Below are 22,999 nucleotides of genomic sequence, written 5' to 3'. Positions count from 1 at the left end.
CGATCTGAGGAGGCTGCGATCCAAGAACCGCAACATCCCCGGAAAAAACCACGATGACTGTGGTGAATTGGATTCGCAATGGATGCCCCACGGCTGGTTGCATTTTCTTGTAATTTATAGTATTGCAACTGCAACAGCAACAGCAAAACACTAACAGACGCCTCAATTGCCACGTAGTGCAGTGTATGCTGTATGCGTCGGCGTATTTTTAAATCATTTTCGCATTTGCCTTGAATTTACATTTTGTATTTCGGGTTTTTGCAATAAGATCTTTCTAATGATGCTAATGATGTACATCCCCCTTCCCGCATCTCCGGATGTGCACCCCTCCCCTCTCAAGCTACGCAATGTTGACGTCAGCAAAAAACCATGTTCATTGAATATCTTTTTTGGAACTATTCGCCAGATTCTGCCAATACATCGCACACACACAACGCCCACCACATAAAATGTGTTCACTGCTTTTTTGCTGGAACAGCGCAAAGATTTTGTTTATACACTTGCATATACATAGCTTTCTCTTCTCTATATCTGAATACGTATATTTATTAATGTTTAATGTATGCATATATCATTGCGAGATCGCGCCATCGACCGATCGAACTTTGCGACCGAGGGAATTGTACTCTGTGCCATTTTTATTATTTGCAATTTTTCGTGTGTGTGTGTTCCCAAACGAATTGCAGAATGCGAACAGTCTGCTGCAGACGACTCAAAGGAGTTGAAAATCTCATATGCTTGTGATTGGCAACAGTTCTTGAATTGATTTTGGAAAAGTAAACTATTCTACTCAGTCTATTGTAGACAATGTTTCTAAAAGTCTACTATAAATCTTTCATATGCTCATCATTAAAAAAGGCATGCATGGATTCCTATTGAAATATTTTCAGCCACAACATGATGTTTCTTTCAATAGTTGAATTATATATTGCTTTCTTCACTAGGTTATAGTATAAAGAGATATTTCTAGTCTTCTTAAAAATTATATTTAAACAATGTAGTTCGAAAAGTATGAAACTATGTATGTAATCAACGCTGCTCTATCCTCAAGTTAAGGCAGTATTTTGATATTATTACTTAAGTATATATAAATAAATAAATTTCCAAACATACTTCATCAATATTATAAGGTTGTTCTAATGCAAATATTCTAAATATTTCCACATCCAAACGATCTCTATTATGTATAAGATTCAATTAAATATCAAAATCAAAAGTTCATTCAACTTAAAATTACTGTCTTTTCCATTGCTTATTTGTACTCACTTTGAGGTCGCGTGGCTGGAAGGGTTTACCATTATGCAGCCAGTAAATATCTGGCTTGGGAATGCCCGAGACCAAAGCTTCCAACTTGATTTTCTGGCCAACGCGTGCCATGGCATTCTGCAACGGCAACTTGAAGCAGGGCAACTCAGTGGGCTCCAAAGCTGCAAAAGCAAGAGAATATTACTATACAATACTTTACAAAAATGCGGCTTAAGACTCACGTTCCACAATGAGACTAGCCGAGCAGTGTTCAATGCCCGCGGGATTCGAGGCGCTGCACGTGTAGACCGCGTCATCCTCAAGGAAGACTTCTTCGAAGCGCAACGTCGCCTCGCCATTGTTGTAGCTGATGACATAATCCTGCGAGTCATCGATGCACTTGTCGTTCTTAAACCACTGCACTGTGGGGAGAGGAACACCGCTAACTACACAGCTAAACTGGAAGGAGGTGCCTTCGGTGGCTTTGCCACTCTCCAGGAAGCGCACAATGCGAGGCGGCACCAGCTGCAGCTCGGCGGCATTTTCACGTACCGTAAGCGTGGCATTCGTATCACAGGTGCCCACCAGATTAGAAGCACGACAGCTGAAGCGAGCGGTGTCAGCGGCAAAGGTCTCCTCGATGACCAGGCGACAAATGCCCTTGTCGAAGCTGGTCTTATAGTCAGCATTGCTCTGTATGCTAATGCCATCCTTGAACCATTCCACACTCGGCTCTGGGGTGCCAGTGACTTCGCACTCGAACACAAAGCGATCGCCCTCGCGTGTCAAGGCATCCTTCAGCGGACGCACGAAGTGTGGTGAAGCGTAGCGCAGCTCGGTGAAAATCTGATTCACCTGGATGTCCTTGCGTATGTTCTCGGTAACAATGCGCTGTTGATCCACCTGATCGCGCAGTGTTTGCAGCCGTGTAATCTCCTCGCGTTGTATGCGTGATTCTTCCTCGCGCTTCTGTCTCGATTCCTCTTCACGTTTCTGGCGTGATTCCTCTTCGCGCTTGAGGCGCAACTCTTCCTCACGCTTGATACGTATCTCTTCCTCGCGTTTCGTTTGCAAACGTGCCTCCTCCTCACGTAGCGTCTGCAGTCGCAACTCCTCCTCACGCTTAGCAATGTCTCGCAGTGTTTGGATGCGTTGTTCCTCTTCGCGCGCCGCCTGCTCCCTTGCCAACTGCTCTCTCGCCGCCTGTTCGCGCACCGCCTGCAAGCGCGCCTCCTCTTCGCGCACCGCCTGTTCACGCAGTGATAACTGCCTAGCAGCCAGCTCACGCTGTGCCTGCTCGATGGCCGCCTGCTGACGTTGCGCCTCCAGACGTGTTTGCTCCTCGCGCGCTAATCGCTCCCGAGCCTCGGCCTCGCGTATTGCCTGATCCCGTTCGGCTTGATCGCGTGCCTCACGCTCGCGTTGTTCTCGCTGACGTTGCTCCTGCTTCAGACGCTCAATGACAATATTGATATCCAACTTTAACTTGACGAACGATTGGAAAATGTTCATCACGTCGTTGTACAAGCTGGACACTTTGTTCATATCATGAGCACACTGTGAAGCATTGTCCAACTTCGAGCGCAGCGCTGATTCACGACTGGTCACATACTTTTCGATATCATTGACCAGATTGGCGGCCTCGACGGGATCGCGCAGATACGGTACCTTATTGGAGACGCTATTGTAGAAGTAGCTGATCTCGCGGTACTCTGCATCGATCTGTAAAGTTGAAGAAGTAGTTTAGTGGGCGAAAAATTCATATATTCAAAGACTTACTTTTTCGACAACCTCGAAGAACTCATTGGCCTGATTGAGGCTCTTTCGTTTCTGCTTCACCTGCTCCTTGAAGCTCTGCCACTTGTCGTTGAGCTTGCGCAGCTCGTCCTTAACATACGCTTCGCTTTCCGGGTTGCTGATCAGCAGCTGTTGACTCGTCGACTCGGTAAACTTTTCAATGCGCTTCTCAAGCAGCTGTCGTGAAAGAAGCGAATTAAAAAAATGAATGCCAAAAATATCAAAAACTCTTTCTCTCTGTCTCTCTCTCTCCTTCTGTCTGTCTAATTAACCCATTAAAAAGCAGCTAAAACAAATGTCTGGGCAAATAAACACACACAGCGATTCGGGCAGCACGCACAAGTGCAGCAACCAAATAGGCAAACAACTTAAGAGATACTTTTGTGTTGTGTGTGAAAAATCCATAAAAAATTCAGAACGTCAAAAGCAATTTATAACAGCAAATGCGGAGCTAAGAGCTAAGAGCAGTGCAGCCAAGTGGCAAGCGTTTAAATTTGGTATCTCAAGACTCTAGGCTGTGTATCTGTATCTGTAGCTGTAGCTGTAGCTGTATCTGTATCTGTGGCACTGCACACAAGATGTATTTCTCAAGTTTTTAATTACAAACTAACGACAGCTGCCGCTGTCCATTCAACGCCGCTGACAGGCAACAACAGCAACAACGGCAACATTTTGAAAGCTGAATTTGTAGTTATTTTCGAAAATGTCTCAACGCGTTTTTTTTGGAAATTTTGATGAATGTGCCGAGGCTGTGCAACGATTCTCGATATGAAACTGAGCTGTGACCACCCAAAATAGGAGAAAGTAAAAGGGTGGCAGGGTGACAGGCCATCCACATGCAGTGTGTGCAAGAGATACTATGAATATCTATGAGAATGCCTCTCTAGAGAGCTACCTCGATCGTTGGCGCTGACGTTTGGCCCCAGCGTCGCTGATGTCGTTGCGTCGACTTCAGTTTCATAAACTTGGGCATAGAACTCTAAAAGATGAGTAGTTGTAGTACACGCATGATATTAACACCCAAGCAAATTCACTGCACTTAAAAATCTAACCAAAGACTAACGAAAGAGAAGGAAAAGAGTTCACTCACCTCAATGGTTCGTTCAAAGTACTCAAATGCCAGCGACGTGGTCTTGGCTGCGGCCAGACTATCCACACTCTGTCCATTAATATCGTGCAATTGCTTGCTGACGCTGTCCAGACTGCGATCGATGTCATCGAGATCGTTGCGGAATTGCTCGAGCTTCTCGAGACGCTCCAGTGTCGACATTCTGGCGCTGCTGTTCGACTCGAAGTGAATGCGCAGATTCTCCAACAACTTCAAAATGCGATCAGTGTCGATTTCGCGAGCACCCGGCGGCTCCAAGACACGCACCCGATCGATCAGCAGTTCGGATTGTGTGATTAACGATCTAAATTTATCCATGCACTGATCGCGGAATTTCTCATGCTCGGCTATAGTACGTTCGACACCCGAAGATGATCCCGCTGTGGATGCAGCTTGTTGTCGTGCAAAATATGCATCGATCTCTTGACGCAGCTGCACAATGTTCTCGAGGAATTGCAGCACACTCTCCAGCAGTGTTCGATAGTCGTACTTGATGCCATCGAGCTTTGCCTTCAGCATGCGCAGATTGTTGATCACCTGCTCGATCTTCGACAGCGATTGCTGATCCTTTGTCTGTATGCTCAGCGTTGTCTGTATGCGTTGCTGTATCTCCTCCTGGGCACGCTCAATGTCCTGGGTAACAAACGAGAGCTTCTCCCTCGTGCTCGTCAGCAGCTGCTTCGAGTCCAAGCTGGAAGTGCTGAACACCGGATACAACTGGGTATCCACCTGTGTGCTCTTGGCCACAGTCTGAAAAGGCAAAAGAAGCGTGTCAGATATTTAATTGGATATGTTTTTGAATGGTGCTCTTACTTCCTCGTTATCGCTCATGACTTTCTCGAGTAGATATTCGACTTGACGCTTCTCCTGAATGTTCGTTGTCCAATTTTCCAAACTGCTCGTCACGTCGATCTGGCGCTTACTGAAGCCGTTCAGCGTCTCTTCCACTGCCTGCACTGAGGATTTCGTCTCGAGATATGGATCCACAATCTACGCACACGCGATGCCCAATGTGATGTCGTATAAAAATAGCATAAAAATAAAATGAAATCAGTTGGTGTTCTTGTCTCTTTTCTTCTGTTTTCTTTTAGTGTTGTTTTTTTTTTTGTGTTTTTGGTTGATATTTTGTAGTTTTGTATTTTGAGATTTGCGTTTTGCCTTTTTGGTCGTCGTCGTCTGCCTCAAGTGTCTGACTGACAAGTTGGAAAATTCGTGGAAAGCGCGTGGCACGTGGCACGCATCTGCCTCCGGCCAGGGTCTGTCGCCTTCTGCCGCATCAGAGTCCAGAGACCAGACCAACCTCTTTCGCTCTCTCTATCTATAGCCAAATGGCGCAAATTGCCTGCTTTTATTTATGGACTCAACTCAACTCAACTCAACTAGACGCGACTCGACTCGACTCGAGGCGCTGGCAGCCAAGCAAATTTTCTAATTTCAAAATTTTGTCTTCCCTCCTCGTTGCTGCTCTTCCCTTTTTTTCTGCCCGGCTAACCCTGCGATTTCTTTTTCGCAACTGCGAAAAAATGGCGTTGTCTTTGCCTGATATATGTTTATGGCTCGAGTATGTTAGGACCAAACTGAAGCATATTGTATGCAATTTATGCACCACAGTCTTTGCCAAACAGAAATTGCAAGCTGACTTGGCTGGCTGCAATCATCGAAAGCGAAATAGCTTGGTATTCTGAGAGCCGCAGGTGGAAAATATACTTGCAACTAAGCGAAGCAATAATCGTTGATTGAGTTATTGCATTACGCTGACAAAGAAGTTAGAAGCAGCTTAAAGATGTACTTAGTCAAAGTGTAGTTTCTCGATTTGCAGTTCATAATTATAACATTTTACTCTGGTTATTGCTTTAAATTTACAAGTATAACAGAACTAACTGTTATAAATGTGTTGAATGCATGATTAAACTTCATTATGTACAAATTCTGTTCAACTTCAAGTGACTTGTTTACCAAACATTTCATCTACAAATTTTATAAATCCACTTGAAATTGACAATTCAAGTGCGTTTGCAACGTCATTTCCAAAGCACTTTCAATTAAAAAACTCATCGATTTTACAATAAGCAGCAAATTTCCAAATGAATTTGGATAATTTTCTTGCGGAATTTGTCGCGTGCGACACTATTTACAATGAAAAAAACATAAACTAAAACAATTTTAAAAATAAGTAAAGCTTATTTTTATAGTTTTGGATTGCCACTATAATTATAGCTAAGATTGAATTGAGAATCTTTTTCTATTTTACGGTAAATTCGTTAATTTTGTGGATTGCCAATAAATTAGTTAATTTTTGCAATTATCTTAAAAACAGAAAAAATTCCATAATCATTCGTAGCTATAATCAAAGTGCTAATCAAGAGCTATAAGATTTGTCTTTACTCAAAATAAAAAAAGTATTTGTATATTTTTTGAACTTTAGATGGTTCGCTACATTTTTTACAAAAAATTACCCAAATATATTTTAAACTATTCAAAATTTTGTCTGCAATTATTCTATTCATAAATATTATTTCCCTTAAGTTGTAAGAATATTCTTTAGCTTTATCTTTCATTTATTATTTATTATTTAAAATTCTCTAAAAATACTCTTCAGCTTTCTATCCACTAAACTATTATCTTTCTTTTCATCATTCATCATTGCGTATTCTATTTTGCGGCGAACACCTGCTGCAATTATCTTCTACCTAATTCATTAAGGAACTCATCTGCTTTTAAGAATATTAGTCTTCCTCCAAGTGCAAGTCTTTTGAGATGCATCTAATGTATTTATCTATTCACTAAATTATCCCTGTCTGTTTAACGTGTAGCTTTTCTATGATTATCCCCCTGCACTGAAATGACAATCCTCCTGATGAATCTATTAAAAATGTTTTTTTGGGGGAAATAAACAAAGCTGCGGCATCCGCGTCAAGATGTCGACTATTTTGCAAATCGCAGACGCGATGCTAAAAATAGCAAACGTTGCATCACGTTGGAACAGCACAGTATATTAGAGACAGTTTGGGACAAGTCGCGAGTTGGTCTCGGGATCTGATGGACAGCGGCAGACGTTGGCAAATGTGCAAGCTGTCAGCAGCTGACATCAGCGGTTAGTACAACAACAAAAAAAGATGGAAACTATACTAAACTAAAGTGTAGCGAAGCATTGCATGCAAAGCTCTAGCCTGACATTAGAGAATTCCAACTAAATACACGATGAGGAGGAGGATGAGGTTGAGGATGTGTTATAGATACCGATACAGACTTTCAAGTTGATGAATCGCTGGCCGGACGATTTGAGTTCCGCATAGCTGCCGGCAATGTTGGCCCAAGTGGCCTGTAGGAACTGCAGCTTGTGCTCGTCTGGTGTCTGTTGCAGCTGTCGCTGCAGATGATCCAGTTGACTAGAGAGCTCGTTGGCCTGTTCGAAGAACTCAATGAGCAGCGACACATAATCGACGCGCTTCAACACCAAATCCTTCAGCTCAATCCAATGTTTGTGCAATGCCTCCGCCTTGGAGTCGACATCGTAACGTTGCTGCGGACTCAACGACTCCAGATGCTGTTTAATCGATTCGAGCAGCAGATTGATGAGTTCGCCTTTGATCTGCAAGCGAAGTTTGTCATGAGTAAAGTTTCCTTACGCCTCAACCGTAACTTACCTCCAGATCCTGCATGAGTTCGTGATGCTGTAGCAGAAACTGTTTGGCCTGCTGCAGATTGCGACCCATGTTGACACTCTGCTGCAGCTGCAACTGACCCGAGGCACGCAACCAGGCGAGCAGCTCGTTGTGTTGCGAGAGAAACTCGTTGAGTGCACGCTGCACACGTTCGTGATCCTCGCTGCTGTTGGCACAGATGCCCTCGATGTACGCCTTGCGATTCTCCAACTCATCGAGCACACGCTTAATGCCCTGAGTCTCCGGCTGCGTGCGTCCCACTTCATCTAGAATGCTGTAACCCAGACGCAGTGGCTCCTCCGTGAAGTTGCGCACGTCACGCGACACCTTCGCATACATGGCATAACTCTCGGGTGAATTTGGGGGCAACTTGACGCTGGCCAACTCCAGTTCGAGTTTCTCTAGAACGCTGAGCGTATGCTCCGCCTTGGCAAAGAAGTCACGCGACAGTTGCAGCCAATGCTCGCGCTGATCCACAACATCCAGATGCTCGGTGCAACCGCTTAGCACAGCGTAAGCTCTGGCACACGCTTCCTCGCCCGCCAAGTGACCGGATGCTTGCACCTTCTCCTTGGCGCGTGTGATCTTTAAAGCGCGATCCCGCAAAAGCAGCGCCTGTTGCTTCCACTCGCGATACTTGAGCAGAGTCTGATTCGCCGAGTGCTCGCACTCTCCTAAACTGTACATGGAGTTCAGCTCATGCCTGGCCTGCTGCAGCGCTGATTCCAGCTCAATGAGCTCGCGCCCCAGCAACTTTAGAGCCAAACACTGTTCCAACTGCGTCTTGCGCGTCTGCCAAGCTAGTTCCAAAGCATTGCGACGATCGTGCAGCGCCTCGAGCCACTGTTGCACCTGGTGCACCGCTCGAGTGGCATCGCGCTTGATGTGCTCCGGCCTGGTGTCCAGTGTCTCGAGCTTCTCCAGCTCTTGCAGCTGTGCCAGCAACTCGTTGCCATCCTTGAGTGCCGCCATGACGCCAGTCAGCATGTCGATGCGCAGCTGCTTGAATTTGTTGAGGAACTCTTGCACGCCCGCCACATCTGTGGGTGTCATCGACTCGCTGCACGCTTCTTCTAGTTGATCCATGCGACGGAAACACAGCGTCATCTTGTCGTGAAACTGTGTGCACAGATGCAGAATGTGTTGGCGATCTTGCAGCAGATTCAATATGTCCTGCCAGATGATGTTCAGTGTGTCGGCCATGGCATTGACCAGCTCTGAGCTGATGCGTTTGCTTGCGAGCAATTTGTCGGCTTTTTGCACAAACTCATCCATGGGACCGGGCAGGTTCTGAGATGGGGAAGTTATTTAGTGGGATTTCTATGAGAGTTACCCTTGGGGAGATTTACCTGTAGATTTCGCAGCGTTTCATCGTGTTCTCGTTGCATTTGCAGCGAGTCGTCAAAATTGTCGCCCAGCGCTGTGATCTTTGGCTCCAGCTCAACTACTTTGATGTAGATCTTTTCAGGACTCTGCAAATGAAATTAAAGCAATATGGTCGTATACAACGAGAAAATAATAGTAACTCCTAAAGGAACTAATCAAGGTATTGGAGAAGTAGAGAAATTAACTTCCCATCATTTAAAGTCTGAACATCACAGATAAATTAAATCTTGCTCATCTTTGGGAGATATAATAACGGAATAACTCGACTACGAGAGCGAATGTCTTTATCGTTTTAAGCTTCTAAAGAGACGAAGGGATTCCTAATCGATTATTTTATATATAATATAAGGAGACGAAACTAACTTCCTCGATCCACTTCATATATATAAAGGGAAGAAACTAACTTCCCGGCAACTAATTATCACAATACAATCGAAATATAAAAATTGTTATCCTTTCTGGCTTATGAAGGGATTTTAAAACACTTTCCAAATAAGTCAGTTAATTCATTAAGGAAAGCTCGAAGAAACTTGCTTCCAAAAACTAGGAATTAAATCAACTCATTGAATTTCCTAAGTTAAACAAAAAGTAACCCATTTAAATCACAATATCACAAAGTGTAAAAAACATGCTTAACTTTTTGATACTCCACTTCTACTATAGAGTAAGCAATCAAAGCAACTAGGTGCAGATTGACTTTCAGTCAATTTATTTAAAGAAAGCCAAAGAAATTAGCTGAAGAAAAAATGTTGTTGAAATTTGATCATCTGCTACTCAACAACTAAAATCTCCAATTCGAAGAAAAATCAAATGATTGGCAGTCATTCAATTTAAATCGAGAAACAAACCGAAATTAATCAAACGATCAATTTGTTGAAATTTGATCATCTGCTTCCCATCAGCTTAACTCGAGAAATCTCAAAATTGTTTACAAACAAAATAAGATTATTTGGCGAATGTTCATGGACAAACAAATAAAATTGATATTCTATTGCGAAAAGTAATCGATACGAGGTTAAAGATGGAATTTTGCATAATACTTGCATCTTGCATAAATAGTTCGGTTGAAGAAAAGGGTTTGGAAATCGTTCAGTGTTGTGTTTGACTTTGGCATTTTTCCGAGTCACGCTGCGTTCTCATTCATGAAACTTGTCGCTGACATTGTCCAAGATGTGTGTTCTGTGTGTGTGCGAGAAACCTGCTTAGACCTGGACGACAGACAATGTTGCACAGCAGCTTCTAATTTTGGTAGTCCACGAGGCGAGTCAGCGAGAGCAGTAGGTGAGGAAAAAAGAACAGATCTTTCAGCACCAATGGAACTGTGTGTGTTTGTGATTGCAATGAAGGTCAGCATTGTCTTTATATGGTAATGGCATCCGTTAGATTTTTCCTGTTGGGATGTTGTGTTGCATGTGTTGCAACTCACGGCTCGCGACTCTGCCCCTTCCACACAGACATCTAACTTACATATTTGGCCAAAGTTATGTGCGCAGTCCGGGAAGCAGAAAACTTCTTCAGTGAAAGCCATTGCCACCAATCTCTCACTCTTCTCTCCATCTCTCTTCCTCTGGTTGCCACATTTCAAGCGCAGCGAAATACTTGGGGGAAAACAAAGCGTGGGCGTTAATTTGATGCGACACGACTCACGAACATAATTCGAAATGTTGTTTTCAAGCAGCTTGTCGCTTTTGTCGCATTTTTACGATCTAACAAACGAGGCATCTTTAAACCTATTTTCAATTTCAAATCGAGTTGATTTGAACTCCGAGGGAAGGGCGCATCGTTTAGATGTCTATTAAATTGATCTTTAATATGTTTGCAGAGGGCCAACATTTGATATAGAAAGAGTGAGAAAGAGAGATAAATAGATAGAGATAGAGCGAGCTGCACAGCTGCTCTTCAGTTTTGATGAGTCGGACTGCTCAAGATCATCGAGCCCGCCATCGAGGCAGTCATCGGAGCTAATGACAGTAATCAATCAATTACAATGGAAACTAATAACCGTGCTATTAGATTGAAATTACACCATTGGCGCCTCAGGGGCATACAACAACTGCGACTGCGACAGCGACGTGAGCAGCGACGCTGACTGTGACTGCGACGTGAGTGAGTTTTCAATATGCAAAACAGACAAGTGCGTACAGTGAGAACTGACTTTGTTGGACATTCATAGTTTGGCCTCTTTTCTGTGTGCAAGATTATAGATTATTTTTACACAGAGAGAAAAAAAAATAGTTTCAAACGAAGATTGCAAATCTTCTTCTTAAGAGCTTTTCCATCTTAAAAAGATTTTTAAATTGAAAACCTAAAAAAATAATAAATATTTTGCAGTGAAACTTCTGCTAGCAGACAGTTGTATTAAGCGGATCTTCAGGTGGACACTTTTTTAGAGATACTGGGGAACACTCTCATCAGACGGATAAAAATTGTTTAAGACTTTCCTATATTATCGTCATTAATAGCAAATCATGTGATGTTAATTAATTACATTAAATTAAAGATAGATTAAGTGAGGATCTATTTTGATGTTTGTTCTATAAAATTATTTAAATTGACTTCTGTTTGTATCCAAAGAAGCGAAATTGTTCTAAAACCGCTTCCTAATATAGTTGTCCGTTTAATAGAGGTGTCACTGTACACATGTTTGAATTTGTAGCGAGTGCATGAAGAGATAACTCAACACGATGTAACGGACAAAAACGAAAATAGAAAAATGAAAATCACGTCACAGTCGTCTAACTGAAATATGAACCATATATGGCTATGACATCACTATAAACAGCCAGACCATAACTGAGTGTATTCGAATAACACTCAGGCGCAGTATTCACGCATTTACATTGCGAAACAATTGAATCATATTTCACAAACTGAAAGCATGAAAATGTGCTTGGACATAACTCTGCAATTTGTATGTAATAACGAGACGGAAGTCTTAGACGATCATGTCAAGTTTTAGGGATACGTACCAGCAAAGCAACCGATCGATGATATAATGCCTCTTCCCCCAAAGGCAACAAGGTTCTACTCACACACACACATACACTCGCCACTCACATTAAAGTGTAAGCGGCGCTTAGGCCAAACACGTTTTTGGCTTTTTTGTTTTCTTAAATTAATACTTGGCAGCAGCGCGAGCAGAACACGATTTCGATATAAAATTACCTTGACGTTGTTATCGTTTGTATGAAATCATTGAGCGTTTCTTCAGAGGCTTTTGTTTTCTGCTATTTTGGCGCTCTCTTTCATTACTTTCGGCTTTGATCCAACTTTGATTGAGCATATCAAACTTGTGCACGCCCATTTGCGTGGGCGTAGAAGAGTTTTGCGATTTACGCGAATCGCGATTTATTTTTGCCAATTGACAGCAATCAGACAATTGCCAATTCTCGACACGACACGCGACGCAATTTGCTGTCGCCTCCTCCACACACACTAGTAAATTGGCGTGGATTAAATTCCAATTGTTTTACGGTTCTTTTGCAGCGTTGCCAGACAGGCTACTGCAGATGCCCACTAAGTACGTCATTAAATGGGTATTAAATGTGTGTAATTCGTCAATTGACTGTCAAAGCTGCTGCAGTTAATTGAAAGCGATTTATTTTTATCGGCTTTCAGTTTTAAGCATATTAATTATATTTTTCATATTTTATTGCAATTATCCTGTTATCCGTCAGTCAGGCAGCATTTTTATTGAAATAGTGCGACCCAGTTGATGGGCAGCACTTTTTTAGTACAAAGTTTGCAAAGTGATAAAACGGCGGTGTTTATTTTTTTGTGTTCGTTTCTGTGAATTCGCGAAAGCTGTCCTTGCACTTTACAATTTGCACGCTATAAAAAAATCATAAATGTGTTTGCTGAATGCCAATTAAGTGTTGGCCTATTGAAATAGCATAAATCAAACACTATCTCTGACCAGCCGCATGTGTGTGAACATAACCCCATTCAATGCTGCTGCTGCATGCCAATTGTAAGAATACAAAGAAGTTTATACAAATAGTGAAAACTATAAAAATCACATTAGCATTAGCAGAATTAGCATTATCATATTGTGAGTGTGAATTGATAGAGAGCAAACAAAATTGACAAATGCGAATATGCAAATGTTTGTCCCCAAGTGTGATGCGTTGTTTTTATTCGCGCGCGCTTGTGTGTGTGTGTGTGTTTATTTTTATGCTCTGCCGCGTCGTGCGCTACTCGATTGATCACATTGGTTGGCTGACGCAAGCTGACTGCTACAATTCGTACATCGTGATGTAGAGCATCGCGCTGTCTGGCAACCCGGTTCAACTTGACTTGATTTTGTCATAAAATCATCGCGCTTTTTTGTTGTTGTTGTTGTTGTTGCCGTCGTTGTTATTTTCCCATTCATTTGCATTGCGCCAACTTAATGATCTAACAAAGGTTAATGCGCGTCGCTCGCGTGTGATGTCAGACTTTTGAGTTCTATAAATAATGCCCCTACACTTCAGGTACGCGACTATTTACAACTACAAATACAACAAGTAAGTGTGTGTGTGTATGAGTGTAAGTTTTTCTTTCTCTTGCTGCATTTTTCCCAGTGAAACGAATGAAAAATTATGAGAGAGGACACAATCGCGACGTCGCAATCGAATGCAATTTAAATTTCAATTTAATTCGCAGCCAAGCGAAAGATAATTTCTATAATTGTTTGTACAAATTGCTAACCACGAACTGCAGACAGAGCCGAAAAAAAATAAATGCAGCCGCAGTTTCCACAGTTGCCGTTGCAGCCACAACGACTTTCATTGAACGTTTATCGGCAAATATCAGTTTTCATGTAAACATGCAATACATTTCGCATCTCCCAATTCCCCCAGCGCACCACTAAAAAAAATAACAGAAACGTGCCCGCATCGAGGGTAATTACAGCAGCTGCTTTGTGAGGCAGCCAGCTCCTTTTAGCCAGCAGATAGATAACTGGATAACTGGGCAGTCCAAAGCAGGCTCCAAGTCAGGCTCTTGGCTTTGACTTTTCTCCGATTATCAATCAGTGCGTGCCAAAACTGTTTTGTCAGTTAGCGCTAAGTAGAAGCCAGTCGCATTAAAGTCCAGTCATAGATATAAAATCGAGCCAAAAGACCGGCTTGGACTTTGCCATCTGCATCGCGGTGCATAGAATACATTATTTTTAATGCCAGCGACATGTTGACAACATGCAGCGCCACCTCTTGGTGTGAATGCAACATGTTAGGGCTGCATCAACACGCTTTTTTCCAGCTACACAGTTATGCTAATGCAACTGAGAGGCGATAAAAACTAAACATAATAAAAAGGGGGCAACGAAACTGCAAAAGTTCATTCTCAGTTAAATATAGTAGAAAGAGAGTTCATATTCAGTTATATAGTATATAACAGTTGATAATAGTAGAGATAGAGTTCATATTCAGTTAGATATTACAGTTGATAATGGTAGCGGAAAGAAATAAAAGATAAGATAAGTTATTATATAACAAATACCAGATAGTAACTGTAGCGAAATTTTATGAATAGGGTCTCACACTTCATTCACTCAAATCAAATTAGACAACATTGAAATAAAACAATGCCAATTACAAATTTTTCATTTTCAATTTTAAGTTAAGTCCGAAATATTTACTTTATTACGGATTAATGTTGAAATTTTTTAATTATTATCCAAAATGTTTCATTTTTTTTTTCAGATTAATGATTTAACTTTGTCATGAATTTCTTTTTATGATTGTCTACAATTCTTAATATTTTTAAGGATTTTTAGATATTTGACTTTGAAATTATGTAATCGATGCCAATTTCCTCAAAAATTATATATTTTCTGTAGATTTTAGATTTTTTAAGTAATTCAACCTCATTCAGGCTTAGACTAATATCATGATTTGACTTGTAAGATTATTGAGAAATAGATGCTAAACATTAATTTTTATCAGATTGTATGCAATTTGTAGATAATATTTGATCGACATTGAAAGCGTATTATTTATTTATAGAATTAGAGTTGAATTACAGCATCTTTAATAATATATCAATGTCAAATTCAAATTTGAAGTTAAATCATATTCTATTCAATTTTAAATGTATTTTATGCTTTTATTATGGGAAATTCACAGGCTAATGTGCAAACAATTTATGCTAAACTTTTGTAATTGTTATAATTGATCTATATTTCAATGTCAAATTCAAATTACACAACTTTAAAAGCTAGTCATGAAATAGTAATTATTTGATCACATTGTTTGTGATTTCATTTGCTATTGAAATATTATTGTTGGGCAAATCAGAATTATTCATTTTCATCAACAAAATGAATGAGTTTTCCATGCTTGTTACGATTTTTCATACTATTATTGATATCTCAGTGTCAAATTCAAGTCATCTGCGAGACATGGCTTTATTTATAAGCCATCTCTTAATGCGAAGTTGTAGCTGGAATTTTCACGACTCTCTTGCATTTCCTGTGCTGAATAATTGAGCCGCAAATCACACTTTAGGATCGCTGAGCAATAAATCACAGTGACAACGAGGCATGCTGTGATTTTACATGTCGTCCATCCCTCGTCGTCCACGAGTCCAGCACTCACTGTTGCTGTTGTAGAGTGCTGGAGAGGAATGCGCAGCTTTTCATGCGTAAAATTTATGTGCCTGCCAAGCGTCGTAAACATTTCTCTAACTTGGCATACGGCTTTCTTTTGGCCCACAGTCTGGAAGTCTGAGTTCCAGCTCAGACTCCAGCTTTAGCTCTCTTTTGTCCATGTCTCTTGGCATTGGCATTAGCTTTGGCTTTGGCTTTGGCTTTTTTGCGCAGCTGCAGCCGTTTCACCCACGCCAGCCCCAAAGCGACGGCACATAACTAATGCTCACGATATCCATGTGTGTGTGTGAGTGAGCAATTTATGAGTGAAAAGCCAAGAGTTTTACAAATGAAATTGCCATAAATTCAATTAGTGCTGGCTTCCTTTTGAGGCCCAGCGATGCGCTTCGATGCCAAATCAGAGCACACACAATCTAATCAGTGATCAGTGTAGAGATCAGCTAAGAACTAAGCTTTGAAGATACCCTCGAAAGGAGGTCGCCTTTCCGCCCCAATTCCCTTGCTCAACAACAACACAAAACTCATCAAAAGCATACATTAAATTGTGTTTTTGTTTCTTTCGTTTTTAACTAAGGCTAATGCCAAATTAATTTCGCGCATTAGTTCCAATTATGGAGCAGCTGGAGGTGTCTATCCATCCATCCATTTGTCTGTCCGTCTGTCTGTCTGTTCTGTGGCACGCTTCATGAAATTTCGACTGTTTATTTAGACTAACAAAATATGTAAATCTTTTTGAAGTTTTTCTGTTGGTCTGCTTGAATATGGCTTTTAATGGCTTGTAGTAGTAAATATTCGCAGCAACAAAATAAAAGAGATACAAATGTGTGGCCCAAATCGGAATCGGAAAATGGAATACCTAAAAAGCATCTAATTTCGTATGGAAAACTATTTACAGTCTCTATGTTTGTGCAATAACAACAAACATTGCTACCCAAACAGATATGGAATTTCCACAGACCTTATTCTTGATGAGATTGATGCGTTGCCCAAGAGTTACATGTGTCTAGTAAATGGTTTTTTATTAGCCAAGGGTTGGGCGGCATGTTGAAAGCTTTTCCATGCCATGGCATACAAAAAAAGAAATAAGACTCTACTAAAGTTTTCCAACTTTGACATCAGTATTATTCAAATGAATATATATAGTCTGAGTGCTTGTACTTGAAAACGAGTGCGTTATTTGCATAGTTCTCTTTTTGTTTAGACAAAAGATGAAAACTTTAATCTGAGCATAAGTTTTTTGTATTTGTGCTTCCGCTTCCCTCTGCCATTTGCCAGCTACACACACATCTACTATTTAGTTGAACAATAACAATAACAAAGCAAAGAAAAAACTGAGCTCATCGAGAAGAATCGAAATAACTCTTTAAAACGAAACACGCCTTCTTTCCTTTATATCTCTGTGAAGTCTGCTGATGTCTACATCTGTTTGTATTTTTTATACTCGCTACCGCTATAGGAAGGGTAAGAAGGGTATTATAATTGGGTTACTCTATGAAATGTATTTAACTGGCAGAAGAAGACATCTCTATATAGAGTGTAAAGTAAAGTTTGTTAAGATACTCTTTGTATGGGGAAAAACACCTACTAAGGGTCTTAGTAACTTTAGCTGAAAATCTGGTATACTCTATCAATATATAGTATTTGGTATATTTTTGTATTTTTGAGGTATATTAAATCGGTATATTTATGTTTGGTAGCTTTGATTGACAATCTGGTATTTTTTATACTCTATATGTATGTATAACTACATATATCAATTTAATTTATAGCCTTTGGTATTTTCTAATATTTTTCTGTATATTCATTCATCTGGTATATTTTGTACTCTATGGTATATTTTGAATGTATACCTCAATCAACATAGCCCTTGGTATATTTTAGTATTTTTGAGGTATATTAATTCTGTATATTTATGTTTGGTAGCTTTGACTGACAATCTGGTATATTGTATAGTCTATGGTATATTTTGTATGTAGATCTATATCAATTTAACAATTATAGCCTTTGGTATTCTCTATTATTTTTTGTGTATATTCATTTGATTTGTTTATATTTAGTAGCTATGACTGTCAATCTGGTATATTTTGTACTCTATGGTATATTTTGAATGTATAATTCTAGTAATATAAAGCCTTTGGTATATTTTAGTATTTTTGAGGTATGTTAATTCGGTATATTTATGTTTAATAGCTTTATGGTATATCTTGATTGGTATATTTTAATAGTTTTGCGGTATATTAATTTGGTATATTTTAAAATCAATTCCGCACTGTTTTGCTTTTATTCAATATAGGTAGCGGGTATCTCACAGTCGAGCACACTCGTCTTTAGCTTTCCTATTTGTTTTTATACATTTTTGTTGTTTCTTTCAGCTGCTCCCCAAATAATCTGCTAATTTGTTTACCTGTGTGTTTATTTTCAACACTTTTTTGGTGGCAGCGAGAGAGTGAAAAAGATCGAGTTCTCGCCCAGGTAAGTCGACAACAACAAATCAATTAAATTGTTGCCAACAGTTGAATGCACAAAACTTTTCAAATTGTTTCCATTTAATGGAAAATACACACATGCAATACAAATTTATATATATATATAAATATCGAATATATATAGAGTGTAGAAAACGTGTTGAAAAGCACAAACAAAAATGTATTCTCAACTGAGTCATGCATTTTGCAGACGCGCCAAACTCACAGAAAATCAAAAAAAAAAGAATCTGAGAGAAAAAAAGAAGACTGCGTGTAAATCAAATCGAATGCTAAACACATGTGTGGAGTGTTCAGAATGTGGCACAAAGTGGCCAAAATTTCAATGAGTTTTGCCAAAGCGGGTTGAATGAACAACAAAAAAAAAAAAAAAAGAAAAGATACAAAAGGGGGGAAAGACAAATGGAAGAGAGAGAAAAATAATGCCTGTTGTGCCATAAACCTTCTTTGCCTCGTCTATAATTATTGAAGGCTGCTCGTTGTGTGCTGTGTGTGCTGTGTTTTTTTGCTGTTGTCTGGGACATGAAACTTGTAGCGCTTCCATTTCTCAATCTTTCAATCTGAATCTCAAGTTCAGGCCACAGATTGGCAGCCTCAAGTTCGCTTACGCATGTGAGGCCTAAAGTTTCTCATTGATTTAACATTTTTCTTTTCTTTAGCTTTTTCGCCTCTCGTATTTTTTTGCTACCAGTTTTCACTTTGTGAAGCAGTTTTTGTGGTCGCCTTCTTTTTTCGAAATTTTTATTTATATTTTGTTGTTTTTTATTGTTTGGGGGGCAGGTAGCAGCTGCGCCTAATTGCCAAAAAGTATCTTGCAGATACATTTCTTTTGTCACGTTAGAACGCGCACGCTTTGCGACTCTCTGACTCTGCTGCTGATGTCAGACAACCTTGAACCTTTTGTTTTTGTTTCAAATACGCACACACACACACACACAAACACTCACACATACACTCAAACGCCAATTTAAAGCGACTATCAACAACTTTTGCTTTCGTTGTTTGAGCTCCCAATGCGCTAATTGGCACGGAAATTATATTAAAGCCGGTTTAAACAGCCAAAATAAAACCAGTTTTTTCGGTTGCGGGGGGGAATTAGTAGAAAATACAAACAGAATAAAAGTATAAATCAAATACTCGACTTTTATTTGCAATTTGTTTTGAGCTTCATTCCGAAGTCCCCAGAAGCCAATGCCAAGTTCAAGCTACAGTTAGTTTAGTTACTGAGACCAAAAATAATACGAATATTTGGCCTCATGCCTCACTAGATTTGCAGCAAATGCCGCAATAGGTGAAAATACTTTTGAGAAAATCTCGTGTACACAATTTTCGTTATGCCAATAAGTAAATATATAGATGACTTAACACTTGCAAAGAATAAGCAGCAACTGTGCGGATACTATGTTAGACAGTTTATGGTGAATATTGAATTTTGTGATAGAATAGATAACGAAACAATAGAAGAGTGAGTTGGAAGTCATGAATTGAATTTGTTCTTAATGCTATTTTAAAGTTGTGGTTTAAAAAAGAATAAGTAAGAAAGCTAGTTGAGGGGATTCGACTGAGATACGTTTCACGTTCAATAAAAGCAAAACGGTGCGGTATTATTCCTAAAATATACCAAATTAGTATACAGAAGAAATGCTGAGATATACCAAAGGCTATAGTTGGTATATTGATATATTACTACATATAAATTTTACCATAAAGTACAAAGTATGTCAGATGGTCAGACAAAGCAACTACAGAACAAATGATAAAATATACCGAAGTTTACATTAGGTATATTGATACTGTTGATATACTAAAAGCAAGTGCTTTAAAAGAGATGACAAAATTTTGTGGTCATCGCTTATTGAAGTTAAATATAATAATAATGAAATTTAAGTATAAACACCAAAAGTAGAAAATGAATTTGATTTTACTTCGACTAGGTATAAAGAAACATTCAATTTTTAGTGCTATACTTTTTTGTAGGCGAATATATTTAACTGGGTCTTCGACTAGAACTAGAACAGCTTATGAAGTTCCTGAACTTGGATAATCTTATATTACCCTTCTAAATATGTTGCTCGTAAGTTGAATATGAATTTAGATTCAAATTCGAACTCACGAATACTAATCATAAATAAACATAGACTATTTGAGAGATATGTGCTCTCTTGTTATTTATGCATGCTGTGACAATTGTCAGAACAATTTTAGTTTAGTTTTGCGAATTCACAACAAAATGTAAATGGGAGATCTTCGTAGACTCCAACTGCATAAATTGCGGGCAGCATTTTGCGAGTTTTTCGGGTGCCAGGAGTTATCTCCTGGTATCTGTGCAACTCTGTGTATGTTATTTTGCTAGCAACAACAACAACAACTACAAGAGGAGAAGGAGTAGAAGACAAAGACGAAGAGAGAAAAGTATGAAAAACAACAACTCACTTGCAAGAGCGCTATCACCAGCTGGATGGGTCCGCAGCGGACGACAACGGTGCCGATGGTTGTGGCACGAAGGGAGGAACAGTTGGTTGCCTGGCTTGGCGTTGGCGATGATGATGACATTGTTGCTGAATAATTGAAGGCGTCTAGCTGGGATTGTGACTGTGGCTGGTGATGTTGTTGGTGTTGTTGTTGCTGTTGGCGATTCGAGGAGCTGGCCGAGTAGAGTGAAGACATCGATGAGTCTAACGTTTGGCGACGTTCCATGTTTGCGGCTGCCAAGTGTCGTTGTTGTTGTTGTTGTTGTTGTTGTCAGTTGTGGAGTGTAGAGTGTGTTGAGTGTTGTTGTTGTTACTGTTGTTGTTGTAGTTGTCGGCTTAGCGGCTACGTGTAGTTTTGTATGTTTTGCGTGGGCGTCGTTTAATCTTTCCCGTTTAGTTTTCTTTTGTTTTGTTTTCGTTTCGTTTCTCTCCTTCGCTTAGTTGCTGTGCATTTTGTTTATGGTTTTTAAGCTCTGCAACATAAATTATGTACAGGGCACTTTTGTTTGTTAGTCGCGTTGTTGTTGCTGTTGTTCAGGTTAGTAAATGTTTAACGTTGATTTTGTGTTTTGTGTTTCGTTGTTCGTTCGTTTGCTGTTTGCAAATTTTCCTCGCTTTTGTCGCGCACGCTATCAATGCTGGCGATCGTCTGATCGCGCCGATCGTCTAGGAATCGTTAGAAGATTCTCAGAGAGCAGCAGACCGAGTACTGACAAAAACTATGGCAAATAAATCGACTATGACTTCATGCTGCTTGCTGCCTAGCTGTTTATTATTGTACACTAAAGCACAACAATGTCTATGTGTATATAATTATATATATATACGCTCTCTATAGCTAGTATACTAATGTGTAGTTGTGCTTTGCTTTGCTTTGCTCTGCATATTGGTCTCAGATACATTTCGCCTTTGATGCGTGCTCGATGCTGCTCTCGATGACAATGCTTGAATTTGCGCTATTTTTGATGCCTCAGTCTCTGTTTGAATAGCCCACATTTTGTGCGGATGTGCGTCAGGCTAATCACTCGCTCACTGCTGTTGCTGTTGTTGTATCTTTGAGATACTCGCGGCAGACACATGTGCCAATTGTTGCATGCTAACCTTTTGGGCCAACGTTATGCCCCATCTCAGTCATCCGTTCAATCAATTGCAATCGCTGCTGCTGTTGCGCTACACAAAATTATGGCAGCTTTTGCATTTATTTTTGAAATATTACGCATACGCAATGTGCTCTGCCCCCTTCCCCCTTAAGAAAATTCATGTGTGCGAGCGGCTGTGGCATTAGGTAATTCATGTTGCTTTTCATTTTTCTCAATTTTCAATTGAAAATATTTTGGACTTTAATAGCCCCCCGAAACAGTCGAAGCGCAAATGTAAACTATTTTAATTGTACTTTTCTGTCAGATTTCTAAATATAGCCATTCGGGCCACTATAAAAGTTTCTACAGCCTGGAAGATGGGGCGTGGTGGTTGCCACAATTTCGTTGCCTGTTGACTGCTGCCTGTTGCCCCAGACAATTGTCAAAACTAAGTGACAGGCAGAGAAAATGATATTTGCTCAAGTCATTTTTGCCATTTGTCTGTCATTTTATTTCATCTCATTTTTATTTTATTTTATTCAATGGGTTTTGAGGGTCGTTGCGAACAGAACAGAACTGAACGAAACCAAAACAACAGCAACAAAATTAGAACACAATATTTTCACAATATTATTATTATAACTAGATGTTTTTTTTCGGTTTGTTTGTATTTCAAATATTTTTGTATATAATTTATGTTGCATTCTCAATGTCGTTAGTTGCTAATTTATTGGCGTCACAAAACAAATTCATTTACATTTTTATGCCAAATTTACATTATTCGCACATTATTCGTAGTTTTTTTTTGTATATTTATTTTTTAAAATAACAAAACGGAGCCAAACGGCAAACGGACAGTGTGAGAGAAAGAGAGAGAAACACGCGCGCGCGCCGCGTGCCCAACAACCGAACGACGCGAACTTCGAACAAGACTGAAACATGCGAAGCAAACCGAAACGGCAACAGACCCAAACGAAGGCAGCTGGCAAATCGGTTGATCGGTTAGTCTGCTGTCTGGTTGCCTGCCCGATCGGGTTAAATTGTCTGCGAGAGCGGTTAACCGTTTCGCTCACGCTCTTTGAGCTTAGTTTGGCACTGGCAAAAGCTAACCCGGCACTTGACCGTTTCGCTCTTGTTGCTCTTTGAGCTCAGTTCGCAAAGCCGGCTCCCCCTTGT

The 22,999-nt window shown here is 40.1% G+C and overlaps 1 protein-coding gene across 1 annotated transcript in view; it reads right to left on the bottom strand.

The window, feature by feature from the left end:
- The window catches only part of LOC132791071 (titin), a 34,280-nt gene extending 11,540 nt beyond the window's left edge, over window positions 1-22,740 (bottom strand). The window contains 10 exon segments of the mRNA XM_060799854.1: window positions 1,267-1,427; window positions 1,488-2,967; window positions 3,025-3,219; window positions 4,133-4,900; window positions 4,964-5,140; window positions 7,401-7,742; window positions 7,798-9,105; window positions 9,165-9,287; window positions 20,707-21,217; window positions 22,581-22,740. Of these exon segments, the coding sequence (XP_060655837.1) occupies window positions 1,267-1,427; window positions 1,488-2,967; window positions 3,025-3,219; window positions 4,133-4,900; window positions 4,964-5,140; window positions 7,401-7,742; window positions 7,798-9,105; window positions 9,165-9,287; window positions 20,707-20,970 (4,818 nt within the window). The 5' untranslated portion in view covers window positions 20,971-21,217; window positions 22,581-22,740.
- Between the last annotated feature and the right edge of the window lie 259 nt (window positions 22,741-22,999).

Source organism: Drosophila nasuta, chromosome 3, assembly GCF_023558535.2.
Source record: "Drosophila nasuta strain 15112-1781.00 chromosome 3, ASM2355853v1, whole genome shotgun sequence".
Classification (NCBI taxonomy): Eukaryota; Metazoa; Arthropoda; class Insecta; order Diptera; family Drosophilidae; genus Drosophila; species Drosophila nasuta.
The sequence above is the reverse complement of the archived record's forward strand: the minus strand, read 5'-3'. Positions and strand labels throughout refer to the sequence as shown.